Source organism: Pseudophryne corroboree, chromosome 6 (genome assembly GCF_028390025.1).
Source record: "Pseudophryne corroboree isolate aPseCor3 chromosome 6, aPseCor3.hap2, whole genome shotgun sequence".
Lineage (NCBI taxonomy): Eukaryota > Metazoa > Chordata > Amphibia > Anura > Myobatrachidae > Pseudophryne > Pseudophryne corroboree.
In genome coordinates, this window is record NC_086449.1 from 429,781,713 (window position 1) to 429,797,826 (window position 16,114).

At 46.6% G+C, this 16,114-nt stretch overlaps 1 protein-coding gene across 2 annotated transcripts in view; it reads right to left on the bottom strand.

The window, feature by feature from the left end:
- Nucleotides 1–503: 503 nt before the first annotated feature.
- The window catches only part of SYPL1 (synaptophysin like 1), a 166,622-nt gene continuing 151,011 nt past the window's right edge, over nucleotides 504–16,114 (bottom strand). For both annotated transcript variants that reach the window (XM_063927046.1, XM_063927047.1), the window contains one exon: nucleotides 504–1,447. In XM_063927046.1, coding sequence (XP_063783116.1) covers nucleotides 1,319–1,447 — 129 coding nt within the window. In that variant the 3' untranslated portion in view covers nucleotides 504–1,318. The remainder of the gene's footprint in view (nucleotides 1,448–16,114) is intronic.

The window sequence follows — 16,114 nt, forward strand, 5'->3', positions numbered from 1 at the left end:
AAAATAAAATAAGAAAGCTTAGCGCTGCTAAAAACCAGCAGCTCTCTGACCATGGTCCGCTTCGTGCCGCACCAAACAAAAAATCAATATGCCTGAGCCAGGATGCGGGGATATATAGACGGGCCCATTGCATGCTGGGAGGGCGAAAAGCTTTGACTGATTGGTGCAAATCCGCTGTCACTTCATCATATCCCATCGTTATCCTGTGGATCCTGCCGGAGAAATAAATCTTACTTTCTACAATTACATAACCCATCTTCATAAAGGCCCAAAACCTTTAAATTTTCAAATCTGAGTGTACAAATTTTCAATATGTAGTACTTCTATACTCGTGTATCAAACTCCTTTTTCCATACAGATGAATTGTATGCAGCGTCCACTTGTTCTGTTAGTACCCTCTTTTATTTTTACGGTTATGTCCTCAATTGTAAAGTGCAACGGAATATACAGGCGCTATATAAATATTTGAAATTGCAGCTATTAAAACAATGATATCACAAACATATATACAATTTTTTTTAATATAGTGCTTGTAGATAGATAACTTGAGAACAATAACTCAGATTTAACAGTGTACATTTTCTTAGCAGAAGAAAGAGGGGTTGGATGATGCTAAACAGACTATTTTCTAAAATAAAACTGTAGCAAATGCCAAAAATACTAACAATTTACCAAGACAATTTCTTACACATTTAGCAAGTTTCAGGAAAATACAGTAAAAGATGCATAGATGGCCTTTAAATATCAACAATGAATAAGAGAACTTTTCCCAATGTACACATTATAATAATATAAAAAAAAAAAGAAAAAGAAAAAAAAAGAAAGGTGTGAATGTTTGACTGACATATTGCAAAAAAATTACTCGTTACTGAAAGTCCCAAAATTAATGTTGCAGCAAACTGGTAACCTCTTATTAGTACAGTACTTTGTTTGCAGGTTTTATATAAACCCACAAAGAAACTGGAAGGGATATGTACATTTCGCTGTAAAATTTCTTTGGGTTGTACAAAGATTTATTCTTTGGAATTGGGCTAATATTTATACCAAAATCCGTTAAAAGATGTTAGTCAAGAGGACAAGTCCCCTGGCCTACACAACTAGAGGTTAGCATCTGCTTCTTTCTAGACTGTTACACAGAATTGTGCAAATATATAATACAGCTTTTATTTAGCAAAAAAAAAAGATTAGTAATAAAAGTCCTGCAAAAATTCCTCAATCTAGGTTTTTGTATTTTAACATAACAAATGTATTCTTGGCCGTATGCACATAGAATACCAAATTATTGGCAAGAACATCTATATGGATCTTTGCTTCTCTATTACATCGATGAAGGAGGTGGGCCTTGTTGTTCGGGATTTGATGCTACTGGTGGAGCATGTAGGTTAGTTTCCTTGTAGACAAACCACGCATTGCCTGCCCACAAAATCAAATTCAGGAATCCAAAAGCCTAGAACAAAAGAAAAAAAATAGACAACACACTTGTTAATAAGTGACTGTGTGAGAAATCGGATGACAGATGTATCATAATAGGGTACTCAGTACATACTGTAGTGTACCGACACTAAAAACATCTCCTTATTTTACATATAAGTAGATTACATGTTGTATTTGTGTGCAGGTACAGAAGGCAGCGTAAACATCAATTTCCGATCACTAAAGGCCCTATGACTGTAGCTCGTAATTAAATGATCGTTTACGATTGGTAAGAATCACATATTTGACGAAAATTATTTTATTTAAATACCACTTCTCTCCAGTAAGACTCAAGGGGGGAGATTCAAATGTTTGAAAAGCTGGTTGGGTGTTTGTTTTTTTTCCTATCTAATAGACAGGAAAAAACAGACACCCAACTGACTTTTCAAACATTTGAATCTCCCCCAAGATGTTTTACAAATACCATGAATATAATACAGAGATTTATACTTGCATAAAAAACAGAAACCAAGAACATAATGCAGCCACTTTAAGTAATCAGTTCAAGGTTATCCTACCAGAGAGGATCCAGGTGAGGCAGCCATTTTAGGTGCACTACACAGTATTACACTGGGTACAATAGGTAATGCCTAGAAGAGATGACACGTAATGGGGGAATATACAAAAATACTAGGCAAGATGCATGTTTCTTGCAAAATCTCAGAACTATGTATTGCACATCCTATACATGAGGGCACCAGACGAGGCAGCCATCATGCACTACCATAGGTAACAATGAGCTAGATAAGAAAAACATGGAAATTAGACATACAAGAGTAAAAAAAAGAGTTATGCCTTTCTTTACTCTATCATCGAGGTCCATAGCATCCACAGGTAACAATGGGGTGTAGGTGGTTTGATAGGACCGGGCACCAAACAGTTAAAGCTTTTAGAGCTCCAAGGATGACGCTCCAAGGATGACCCCCCCCCCCAGGATATCAGGTTTGTGAACAAGCTCAAAGCAGAGCAGGATAAGAGAAGGAAGACTGGTACACGCAATAAATACACTTTCACATAATAGAGAAGGGAACTGGTGACCAAGAGAAGAAACCCACAGAAGTCCTATGGACCGCGAAGAAATAGTTAACAAAAGTAAGTTTTGCCATATTTTCTTCTTCAGGGACCATAGTCTGCACAGGGAACAATGGGGATTTCACAAAACAGTTGTTTAAGGAGGAGGACGCTCCTGAGCAGAGGGGAAAATCTGGCATCCAAGTGAAGCATCTTGAGAGGCAAATGTAACAAAAGCACAGAACCTAAGAAAGGTGTAGACCACCTTGGTCATCTTGCACAGTTCAGCATACGCGTCACAGCAGACTGCCCACGAAGGACCCACAGAGCAAGTAGAATGGGCGGAGACTGTATCCGGCACAGGGAGGTCAGCTGGGGCTAGTACGATCCACGTGAATCCAAAGAGCACGGACGACATACATGCAGAAAGACAGGGATTAAAAGGCCGAGACAACGATTTCTTCGTTAATGTGGATGTGGTGAGGTAGCCAGCCTGGGTCTGAATGACAGCCCTGTCTAGATAAAAGATCAAAAAGGGGAAGGAACAGGAAAAGCGCACCTAAATCTGACACCCTCCAGGCAGATACAATAGCCAGAAGAAAAAATAAGATTTTACTTACCGATAAATCTATTTCTCGTAGTCCGTAGTGGATGCTGGGGACTCCGTCAGGACCATGGGGATTAGCGGCTCCGCAGGAGACAGGGCACAAAAGTAAAAAGCTTTAGGATCAGGTGGAGTGCACTGGCTCCTCCCCCCATGACCCTCCTCCAAGCCTCAGTTAGGATACTGTGCCCGGACGAGCGTACACAATAAGGAAGGATTTTGAATCCCGGGTAAGACTCATACCAGCCACACCAATCACACTGTACAACCTGTGATCTGAACCCAGTTAACAGCATGATAACAGAGGAGCCTCTGAAAAGATGGCTCACAACAATAATAACACGATTTTTGTAACAATAACTATGTACAAGTATTGCAGACAATCCGCACTTGGGATGGGCGCCCAGCATCCACTACGGACTACGAGAAATAGATTTATCGGTAAGTAAAATCTTATTTTCTCTGACGTCCTAGTGGATGCTGGGGACTCCGTCAGGACCATTGGGATTATACCAAAGCTCCCAAACGGGCGGGAGAGTGCGGATGACTGCAGCACCGAATGAGAGAACTCCAGGTCCTCCTCAGTCAGGGTGTGCCCCTGACCAAGTAGCAGCTCGACAAATTTGTAAAGCCGAGACCCCTCGGGCAGCCGCCCAAGATGAGCCCACCTTCCTTGTGGAATGGGCATTTACATATTTTGGCTGTGGCAGGCCTGCCACAGAATGTGCAAGCTGAATTGTACTACACATCCAACTAGCAATCGTCTGCTTAGAAGCAAGAGCACCCAGTTTGTTGGGTGCATACAGGATAACAGCAAGTCAGTTTTCCTGACTCCAGGCGTCCTGGAAACCTATATTTTCAGGGCCCTGACAACATCTAGCAACTTGGAGTCCTCCAAGTCCCTAGTAGCCGCAGGCACCACAATAAGCTGGTTCAGGTGAAACACTGACACCACCTTAGGGAGAAACTGGGGACGAGTCCGCAGCTCTGTCCTGTCCGAATGGACAAACAGATATGGCTTTTGTGAGAAAAAACCGCCAATTTTACACTCGCCTGGCCGAGGCCAGGGCCAACAGCATGGTCACTTTCCATGTGAGATACTTCAAATCCACAGATTTGAATGGTTTAAACCAATGTGATTTGAGGCATCCCAGAACTACGTTGAGATCCCACAGTGCCACTGGAGGCACAAAAGGGGGTTGTATATGCAATACTCCCTTGACAAACTTCTGAACTTCAGGAACTGAAGCCAATTCTTTCTGGAAGAAACTCGATAGGGCCGAAATTTGAACCTTAATGGACCCCAATTTGAGGCCCATAGACACTCCTGTTTGCAGGAAATGCAGGAATCGACAGAGTTGAAATTCCTTCGTGGGGCCTTCCTGGCCTCACACCACGCAACATATTTTCGCCACATGTGGTGATAATGTTGTGCAGTCACCTCCTTCCTGGCTTTGACCAGGGTAGGAATGACCTCTTCCGGAATGCCTTTTTCCCTTAGGATCCGGCGTTCCACCGCCATGCCGTCAAACGCAGCCGCGGTAAGTCTTGGAACAGACATGGTCCTTGCTGAAGCAAGTCCCTTCTTAGCGGCAGAGGCCATGAGTCCTCTGTGAGCATCTTGAAGTTCCGGGTACCAAGTCCTTCTTGGCCAATCCGGAGCCACGAGTATAGTTCTTACTCCTCTACGTCTTATAATTCTCAATACCTTGGGTATGAGAAGCAGAGGAGGGAACACATACACCGACTGGTACACCCACGGTGTTACCAGGACGTCCACAGCTATTGCCTGAAAGTCTCTTGACCTGGCGCAATACCTGTCCCGTTTTTTGTTCAGGCGGGACGCCATCATGTCCACCTTTGGTCTTTCCCAATGGTTCACAATCATGTGGAAAACTTCCCGATGAAGTTCCCACTCTCCCGGGTGGAGGTCGTGCCTGCTGAGGAAGTCTGCTTCCCAGTTGTCCACTCCCGGAATGAACACTGCTGACAGTGCTATCACATGATTTTCCGCCCAGCGAAAAATCCTTGCAGTTTTTGCCATTGCCCTCCTGCTTCTTGTGCCGCCCTGTCTGTTTACGTGGGCGACTGCCGTGATGTTGTCCCACTGGATCAATACCGGCTGACCTTGAAGCAGAGGTCTTGCTAAGCTTAGAGCCTTATAAATTTGCCCTTAGCTCCAGTATATTTATGTGGAGAAAAGTCTCCAGACTTGATCACACTCCCTGGAAATTTTTTCCTTGTGTGACTGCTCCCCAGCCTCTCAGACTGGCCTCCGTGGTCACCAGCATCCAATCCTGAATGCCGAATCTGCGGCCCTCTAGAAGATGAGCACTCTGTAACCACCACAGGAGACACACACTTGTCCTTGGATATAGGGTTATCCGCTGATGCATCTGAAGATGCGATCCGGACCATTTGTCCAGCAGATCCCACTGAAAAGTTCTTGCGTGAAATCTGCCAAATGGAATTGCTTCGTAGGAAGCCACCATTTTTCCCAGGACCCTTGTGCAATGATGCACTGACACTTTTCCTGGTTTTAGGAGGTCCCTGACTAGCTCGGATAACTCCCTGGCTTTCTCCTCCGGGAGAAACACCTTTTTCTGGACTGTGTCCAGAATCATCCCTAGGAACAGCAGACGTGTCGTCGGGATCAGCTGCGATTTTGGAATATTTAGAATCCACCCGTGCTGTTGTAGCAGTATCCGAGATAGTGCTACTCCGACCTCCAACTGTTCCCTGGACTTTGCTCTTATCAGGAGATCGTCCAAGTAAGGGATAATTAAGACGCCTTTTCTTCGAAGAAGAATCATCATTTCGGTCATTACCTTGGTAAAGACCCGGGGTGCCGTGGACAATCCAAACGGCAGCGTCTGAAACTGATAGTGACAGTTCTGTACCACGAACCTGAGGTACCCTTGGTGAGAAGGGCAAATTTGGGACATGGAGGTAAGCATCCCTGATGTCCCGGGACTTCGCTATCACTGCTCTGAGTGACTCCATCTTGATTTGAACCTTTGTAAGTGTTCAAATATTTCAGATTTAGAATAGGTCTCACCTAGCCTTCTGGCTTCAGTACCACAATATAGTGTGGAATAATACCCCTTTCCTTGTTGTAGGAGGGGTAATTTGATTATCACCTGCTGGGAATACAGCTTGTGAATTGTTTCCCATACTGCCTCCCTGTCGGAGGGAGACATTGGTAAAGCAGACTTCAGGAGCCTGCGAGGGGGAAACGTCTCGACATTCCAATCTGTACCCCTGGGATTCTACTTGTAGGATCCAGGGGTCCTGTACGGTCCCAGCGTCATGCTGAGAACTTGGCAGAAGCGGTGGAGGGCTTCTGTTCCTGGGAAAGGGCTGCCTACTGCAGTCTTCTTCCTTTTCCTCTATCCCTGGGCAGATATGACTCTTATAGGGACGAAAGGACTGAGGCTGAAAAGACGGTGTCTTTTTCTGCAGAGATGTGACTTAGGGTAAAAACGGTGGATTTTCCAGCAGTTGCCGTGGCCACCAGGTCCGATGGACCGACCCCAAATAACTCCTCCCCTTTATACGGCAATACATCTTTGTGCCGTTTGGAATCTGCATCACCTGACCACTGTCGTGTCCATAAACATCTTCTGGCAGATATGGACATCGCACTTACTCTTGATGCCAGAGTGCAAATATCCCTCTGTGCATCTCGCATATATAGAAATGCATCCTTTAAATGCTCTATAGTCAATAAAATACTGTCCCTGTCAAGGGTATCAATATTTTTAGTCAGGGAATCCGACCAAGCCACGCCAGCTCTGCACATCCAGGCTGAGGCGATCGCTGGTCGCAGTATAACACCAGTATGCGTGTATATACTTTTTAGGATATTTTCCAGCCTCCTATCAGCTGGCTCCTTGAGGACGGCCCTATCTGTAGACGGTACCGCCACTTGTTTTGATAAGCGTGTGAGCGCCTTATCCACCCTAAGGGGTGTTTCCCAACGCGCCCTAACTTCTGGCGGGAAAGGGTATACCGCCAATAATTTTCTATCGGGGGAAACCCACGCATCATCACACACTTCATTTAATTTATCTGATTCAGGAAAAACTACAGGTAGTTTTTTCACATCCCACATAATACCCTTTTTTGTGGTACTTGTAGTATCAGAAATATGTAACACCTCCTTCATTGCCCTTAACAAGTAACGTGTGGCCCTAAAGGAAAATACGTTTGTTTCTTCACCGTCGACACTGAAATCAGTGTCTGTGTCTGTCGACCGACTGAGGTAAATGGGCGTTTTACAGCCCCTGACGGTGTTTGAGACGCCTTGACAGGTACTAATTTGTTAGCCGGCCGTCTCATGTCGTCAACCGACCTTGCAGCGTGTTGACATTTTCACGTAATTCCATAAATAAGCCATCCATTCCGGTGTCGACTCCCTAGAGAGTGACATCACCATTACAGGCAATTGCTCCGCCTCCTCACCAACATCGTCCTCATACATGTCGACACACACGTACCGACATACAGCACACACACAGGGAATGCTCTGATAGAGGACAGGACCCCACTAGCCCTTTGGGGAGACAGAGGGAGAGTTTGCCAGCACACACCAAAAAACGCTATAATTATACAGGGATAACCTTTATATAAGTGTTTTTCCCTTATAGCATTTTAATATATATATTCATATCGCCAAATCAGTGCCCCCCCCTCTCTGTTTTAACCCTGTTTCTGTAGTGCAGTGCAGAGGAGAGCATGGGAGCCTTCCCACCAGCATTTCTGTGAGGGAAAATGGCGCTGTGTGCTGAGGAGAATAGGCCCCGCCCCCTTTTCGGCGGGCTTCTTCTCCGGAGTTTGTGATATCTGGCAGGGGTTAAATACATCCATATAGCCTCAAGGGTTATATGTGATGTATTTTTAGCCATAAAAAGGTACTAAACATTGCTGCCCAGGGCGCCCCCCTCAGCGACACGCTGTGTGAAGTGTGCTGACAACAATGGCGCACAGCTGCAGTGCTGTGCGCTACCTCAGGAAGACTGAAAAGTCTTCTGCCGCCTGTCTCTGGACCTCTTCAATCTTCAGCATCTGCAAGGGGGGGTCGGCGGCGCGGCTCTGGGACCGGACTCCATGGCTGGGCCTGTGTTCGATCCCTCTGGAGCTAATGGTGTCCAGTAGCCTAAGAAGCCAATCCATCCTGCACGCAGGTGAGTTGACTTCTTCTCCCCTAAGTCCCTCGATGCAGTGAGCCTGTTGCCAGCAGGACTCACTGAGAATAAAACCTAAAAAACTTTTCCTAAGCAGCTCTTTAGGAGAGCCACCTAGATTGCACCCTGCTCGGACGGGCACAAAAACCTAACTGAGGCTTGGAGGAGGGTCATGGGGGGAGGAGCCAGTGCACACCACCTGATCCTAAAGCTTTTACTTTTGTGCCCTGTCTCCTGCGGAGCCGCTAATCCCCATGGTCCTGACGGAGTCCCCAGCATCCACTAGGACGTCAGAGAAACTGTGTTTTTGCAGTCAGCCATTTGAGGTCCACAGAGTCCAGAGGTTCAAACGGGGCCTGGAGAACTACTAACAAATCCCACGGAGCCACTGGAGGAACAAAGGGAGGTTGAATACAAAGTATACTTGAGAAAAAGGTGTGAACATCAGGCAGTGGAGCAATCAGTCGCTGTAACCAGACTGAAAGAGCAGAGACTTGCACTTTCAGAGATGCCAGGCGGAGTCAGAGATCCAATCTAGCTCGGAGAAAGGCAAGGATCCTGGAAACCCGAAAAACCAGAGGGTCACAGTGTCCTACAGCACACCACTGAAAAGTAAGCATGCCACACCCATTTATAGATACGGGCTGAGGCCGGCTTCTGCGATATGAGCATGGTCTGAGTCACCAAGCGGGAGAAACCTTTGGACCTTAGGAGGGATGTCTCAAGAGCCATGCCACAAAAGATAGACTAGTTAGGTCCGGGTGAAGAAAGGGACCTTGAGACAACAGGTCTGGTCGCAGAGGAAGTGGAAAGGGAGCAGAAATGGAGAGACTCTGGAGATCGCTGAACCAGTGGTGCTGGGGTCATGCTGAAGCTACCAACAGGACAGTGCCTTCTTCCTGCTTGAGCTTGCGAAGAAACCTGTGAAGGAGGAAGACCAGAGGTAAAAGTCTTATCAGAGACCTGTACACAGGAACTTTGTGGTTATGTCGTGAGGCCATGAGGACCACGACCAGTAGTCCCCATTTGTCCAACAGAAGCTGGTAGACCTCTGGAAGTAGAGCCTACTCACCTGCATGTATATCACAATGGCAGAGGAAATCCGCCTCCCAGTTGAGAACCCCTGGTGTGAACACTGCCGAGATGGCCGGGAGATGATGTTCGGCCCATCTGAGAATGTGAGCCACTTCCTGCATCACCAAGTGACTACGAGTACCACCTTGGTGATTGAGGTAGGCCACCACAGTGGCATTGTCCGACTGTTTTTGGACAGGCCTTCCCCAGAGAATGTCCTGTGCCAGAGTGAGTGCTCTGTAGATTGCTTGAAGCTCCAGGACGTTGAGCAACTCTCGGTGTGAAACCAACGGCCCTAAAAAGCAGTGTTTGCCAGTCACTTCGTCCCACTCGTGGAAACTGGCATTCCTGGTAAGGAGTACACAATCCGGAATCTGCGACATTTGTCCAAGTAGGACGTCTGTAGCCACCAGGCTTGGGACAGACGAACTTCCGTAGAGAGAGGACCGTTGTCTGGGACCTGATCAGATGAGGCTGCCCACTCCACCTGGACAATATTTGGTGTTGAAGGAGCCTGGAGTGGAAATGGGCATACTCCACCATGTTGAAGGTGGAGACCATGGACCAAGATTTGCATTGCTGAGGGACCGATACTCTGCTACTGTGGAGTAATTTGTGTACTCTTGTGTTGTAGAGCCAGGACAATGGAGCAGAGAGTTTCCATACAAAACCTGGGCACTCTGTTAAACTTGTCGAAGAGTAATAGACACTCCCTCTGTGTGCCAAAGGGACCGGGATTATTACTCCTGAGTGCAGCATAGACTGAATGTTTGTCTGCAAGGCCCAGGCTTTGCTTGGGTCTGTTGGAGGGCCTGTACAAAAGAATTGTTGGGGAGGCGTCTCAGGAATAAGAGAGCATACCTGTGACAGACCACTTCTTGCACTCAGGCATCTGTGTTATACGGACGCCAGGACTGTGAGAATTGAAGAAGTTGGCCTCCCATACTGGGATCCCCTAGACTTGGTGGCTAGACATCCAGTAGCCCAAGCATGTTTATCTCGGGGCTTGGAGGCCTTAGTGGAAGTTGAATGCTGAGGGAAGGACTGCCTTTTAGCTTTACCTTGGGGGCGAAGGGACAGAAAGAAATATGTCTGAGGCTTTGGGGTAGATGCTGAGGGCAGAAAAGCCGTTTTGGAGGTTGCCAGAGTATCAACTATTTTGTCGAACTCTACACCAAACAGGATTTTCACAGTGTAAGGCAGTGTAGCCAGACCTGGTGGGCTACCAAAGTAGTAGCGGACGCCAGAAGCTACCTTACCTGTCCACCCGTGCTCTGGCTGCAGTCTGGGGTCCCCAGGTAGCCAGCCAGAAGATCTCCTTGGTGCCTGCTGGAACCACTAGATCAGCTACTGATCCGGCGCCGGTCTCCTGAGTGTTGTCGGAATTCCGGCATCTGTCACATGACCGCCAGCATCCCATCCCTCCCTATTGTGTCTTACAGCTGGAGGAGTCAGATTTATAAATACATATTAGCCATACACATTATACCACTGTATACCTCCCCACTTCAAGCACTGATATTGCTCTAGATATTGCTTTATATGTACACACTTTTTTGTTACTTTGCAATAACAGTATTATTAACCAATGTATTTACATGGTTAATAAATCTTTAAGAAGGATAATTCAAGCCAAAAATATCTGTTCTAAAAATAAGATTTGTTTTTACCTGGGTAAATCTTTTTCTTCGAGTCCATAGGGGGCACAGGGAGAGACTCAGAGTATAGGCTGGCTAAGGACTGAGTGCAGGGCACCAAAGAGTTACAGAAACTCTTCCCAGGAACCCTCAGTCCCCCCTCTCTCCTATACCTCGTACCCTAACCCGCCAGTTTTTAGTTAACAAGACCCCGGCAGGTGCGAGGAAAGGAGGAAGGAAGACCATCACACATACAGAGCCACACACAGTAGCCGACTGGACACACTCACTAAAATAGGAACAATGCCTAGCACGACAAGTGCGTGTATGGAGCCACCAGAGGAATAAACGGAGGGTTAAGATGCAGTGCAAGTGAACCGGAGTTGGATGAGAACTGAGAGGGCCGAGACCTGAACCTTGAGGAAGGAAAGGCTAATGTCCAGTTTGAGCTCTGACTGGAGTAAAGCCAGAAGCCTTGAGACATGGAAAGACCGCGTATTATACTTCTGTGTTGAACACCAAGCAAAGAATACTTTCCAGACTCGGTGGTAAATTCTAGATTAAGGTGGTTTCCTAGCCCAAAGCATGGTAGAGATAACCTTCTGAGAAAATCCTTTGTCCCTTAGAACGGATGTCTCAAGAGCCACGCTGTCATGGCCAACCTGTCTAGATCTGGATGCAGACACAGGTACTGGGACAGAATATCCAACTGCGAGAGATGGAGGGGGGAATTGATTGAGAAACTCTGAAGATATGCGTACCATCCTCAACGAAGCCAATCTGGGGCTATGAGAATCATTGTGTTCTGCTCCAGCTTGAATTTGCAAAGGACCCGCAGTAGCATTGAGATCGGAGGAAAAACAGACCTGTGGAAATTTCCATGGAACTGCCAAGGTGTCCACCAGGAAGGCTGCCGGATCTCTTGTGCAATCTCAGTACTGTGACAGCTGGTGATTGAGGCGGGATGCCATCATGTTTATGTCTGGAAGCCCCCAACGACGAACCACCGTGACTGCAGGTGTCGCCCTGTTGATGTAAAAGAGACTGCGGTCGATTGTATTTTGACTAGTCAACACTGAAGTAGAGGCCGCGCAGCACGAAGGGCTCTGTATATAGCCCTGAGCTCCAGGACATAGATTGGAAGCTTGCTTTCCTGGACTATCCAAACGCCCCTGGAACGTGTATTGTTCGGAGACCGCACCACAACCCCGCAGGCCGGCATCCGTGGTGAGCAGGATCCAGTTCTGGATCCAAAAGGGGCGTCCCTGGTTGAGATTGAACTGGAGAAGCCACCGTGACAGGGAGCACCACACTTCCCTGGAAAGGACAATAGACTGCCTGCCAATGGGCAGATGGGATCAGTTCTATTTGCTCCCAAAACTTCCAACTGTAGGAGGCCGCGAATGAAAATGTGCGTACTCTACCATGTCAAAAGTGGCTACCATGGACCCCAGAATTCGCATACAAGCCTGTACCAACACTCTGCGGTGATGGAAAAAACGTTGAATCTTGGATTGAAGGGCCAGAATCATGCCCTCTGGGAGGAAGATGCATTGTAGTCGTGAATTGAGCAGGGCTCCCAAGTGTAACATTTCCTCATACATCTCTGCGATGTAGGCTGGCTGCCATGACTTTCGTAAATACTCTGTGCCTTTTGGCACCCTGAACGGCAACGCCTGAATTGGTAATGGTCCCATTGGATGGCAAATCTAAGGAACCGTTGATGACTGGCACGAATGGAAACATGTAAATACGCATCCTGAATGTCCAGGGATGCCAGAAAGTCCCCCGGCTCCAAGGCGAGGATAAAAATGCGAAGGGACATGCAGATTTGTGGATTCGCAGAACCCTGTTCAATTACTTTAAATTGAGGATAGGGCAGTAGCTTCTGCACCAGGAATAAAGTGGAATAAAATCCATATCCCCTCTAGGACTAAGGAACTGGGAGAATCACGTTGGAGGCCAGAAGGGAACAAACTGATTCCCGTAGAGGGGGAAGCCCGTCTAGTCACTCGGCAGTTTTTTCCACCTGCTTTGGAGCTGGGCATCTAGTGGCCCATGGCTGCTTAGCGCGGGGCTTGGCTCCATTGGGGCCTGGTTTCGCGAGGATGTCTGACCTTTACTTCTGCCCTGCGGACGAAAGGATCAAAAGGTAGTCTTCGCTTTGGAAGGAGCTGCCAAAGGTAAGAAGGCGGTCTTGGATGCAGTCAGAGTTGGGACAATCTTATCCAGACCCTGTCCAAAAAGAGTATCTCCAGAAAAAGGAAGCGCCTCTAAGGCCTTCCTTGAGTTGGCATCAGCACACCATGACCAGAGCCAGAGCGCCCGTCTAGCCACTGCAGACACTTTGTAGGTCAAGACCCCTGTGTTTATGGCTGCTTCACCCAAGTAGGTACTGGCTTTCTGAGTATTTAGCACGTGTGAGCAATTCCCATCTAATAGTACCTGAAGTAAGGCCTTGTTCCACAGTTACTGATGGCTTTAGCAACCCAGGCTAATGCCAAGGCAGGGCGAGCAACACCTCCAGCATGTAAATAGGCAGTTTTCAGAAAAGCTTCCAACTTCCTATCTGTAGGGTCTTTCAGGGAGGATGCGTCTGGAATGGAAAGGACTAATGACCTTACCAATCTAGCGACAAGGGCGTCCCCCGGAGGAGAGGATTCCCACTTAGTACACTCCTTGGGAGGTAGAGGGTAAAAGGAAGCCATGTGTTAAGGAACATGAAATCGTTTAGTGGGACCAGCCGACGCAACTTCCAATAGATCCTCTAAGTGGAGGAAGGAAACAGTTAACTCCTTTTGCAGTTTAAATAACGGAGCCTTATTCTTAGGTGATGGATCGGAGTCATCAATCTGAAGTACCAACCTATACAAAAGAAAAATGGAAAGTGGTGGGCGCAACACCATATAATCCTTACATGAAAGATCTGTAAACAAAAGGATTTATCGTTGGTTATATAGCAAAGGCTTAGTAGGTCTGAAGCAGTTTTCTCTGTGTTTCCTTTCAAGGTGTAATTTCTTATCTCGAAAAAAGGAGACAGATCATCGAACAGACCAGTATGACAAACAGACCACAGGTTTATTACACTAAGCACTCACAATGGTACAGATAAAACAAGCATATAACCACATGAAAGTGGATATGGTGTACTGTGGAATCCGGAGCTTCCAATGCCTCCTGGGAGGGTAACTTGTGACCAGATGTCAGCCACCCCCATATCCACTTTCATGTGGTTATATGCTTGTTTTATCTGTACCATTGTGATTGCTTAGTGTAATAAACCTGTGGTCTGTTTGTCATACTGGTCTGTTCGATGATCTGTCTCCTTTTTTCGAGATAAGAAATTACACCTTGAAAGGAAACACAGAGAAAACTGCTTCAGACCTACTAAGCCTTTGCTATAGGACTAGCGATAAATCCTTTGGTTTACAGATCTTTCAAGTAAGGATTATATGGTGTTGCGCCCACCGCTTTCCATTTTTCTTTTGTATATGTATTTTTTGGAATCTAGGTGAAGGTTTCTGTGTTAGTGGCAGGCTGCATTTAAATCGTTGGTAGCGCATTGGGTTTGTATTTTTGTTTGCATATTCTGAAGTACCAACCTGACTGTCCTAATCAGAGCCCCCACATCAGTAAGGGACATAGAATCCTCCAAAACATCAAATTCAACTACACAGACCGCAGTAGCTGGTATAAATTAGCGCTGTATAACCTGACTCCTGGGAGAGGTATACAGGGAGACTGGACTCGGCATTCCCAGAAACCCGTGCAGAGCTGAAAATGGATGCAGTAGCGATGTGCCCTGGTGGTCTAGTGGAGTTCCGGACGAATCCGGTGTGAACATCAGCACCTCTGGTCTGTCTCCAAGACCGGAGGTAGGACTGCTTAAAAACGTGGGTTCCCACGACAAGCGGAAGCCCGCCTTACCAGACCCCCATTGTCTCAGTTGCAGTCCAGGGCATCACCGTGGAACCCTGCTAACTAGGTCTCCAGTCCCCCGAGAAAGTGCCTAGCAGTGGCTAGAGTTGTGGCACCAGCAGGAGTGATGGAGCAGCAGCACTAGCGTCCAAAGGACTGCCTAGCACTGCTCGCTCTGTTAGAAATACAGAAGAGGAAAATAAAATCAAATAAAGATTTATAAAAGGTGAACCGGCTCCTGCTGGCACCAAACGAAAATGGAGGAGTCTGAGCTGTGGGCAGGGTTTGAGGGAAAAGGACCAGTGCATCTTGGGAGCTCTAAAATCTCAGCTGTTTGGTGCCTGATCCTGGCCCGCCTCCATCATACCCCAAAGTAATCCCTGTGGATTCCGAGGGGTCCTGTTGAAGAAATTATATATACAGGTTGAGTAGCCCATATCTAAATACTACAAAATACGGAATATTCAGAAATACGGAATATTTTTGAGTAGGATTGAGATAGTGAATCCTTTTGTTTTATGATGGCTCACACTACACACTTTGTTTAATACACAAAGTTATTAAAAATATTTTATTTAATGACCTTCAGGCTGTGTATATGGGTGGTCTTCAGTATGCCGAATATCGTGATCCCAACGCACAGTATACCGGCGCCGGAATCCCGACACCCGGTATACAGACAGCTATCTTCCCTCATGGGGGTCCACGAACCCCCTGGAGGGAGAATAAAATAGTGTGGCGGCGAGCCCTCAAGGGGCTCCTTTGCGCTCGCCCCGCTGTCAGTATGCCAGCGGTCGGGCTCCCGGTGCCGGTATGCTGGTCGCCGGGAGCCCAAGCGCCGGCATACCGTACTACACCCGTGTGTATAAGGTGTATTTGAAACATGCATGAATTGCACAAAGTTAATAAAAAATATTGGCTAAAATGACCTTCAGGCTGTGTGTATATGAAATATAATTGCATTCTGTGCTTAGACTTGGGTCCCATCACCATGATACTGCATCTCATTATGGTGTGCAATTATTCCAAAACACTGAATAATCCAAGCATTTTGGTTATGGGAATGATTGAATATATATATATATATATATATATATATATATATATATATATATATATACATACATACACACACACACACACAAACATTTGCAGATAGTGGGGGAGAAAAAGAATATCAGATAAAGCAATTTATTAATTGTAATACCACA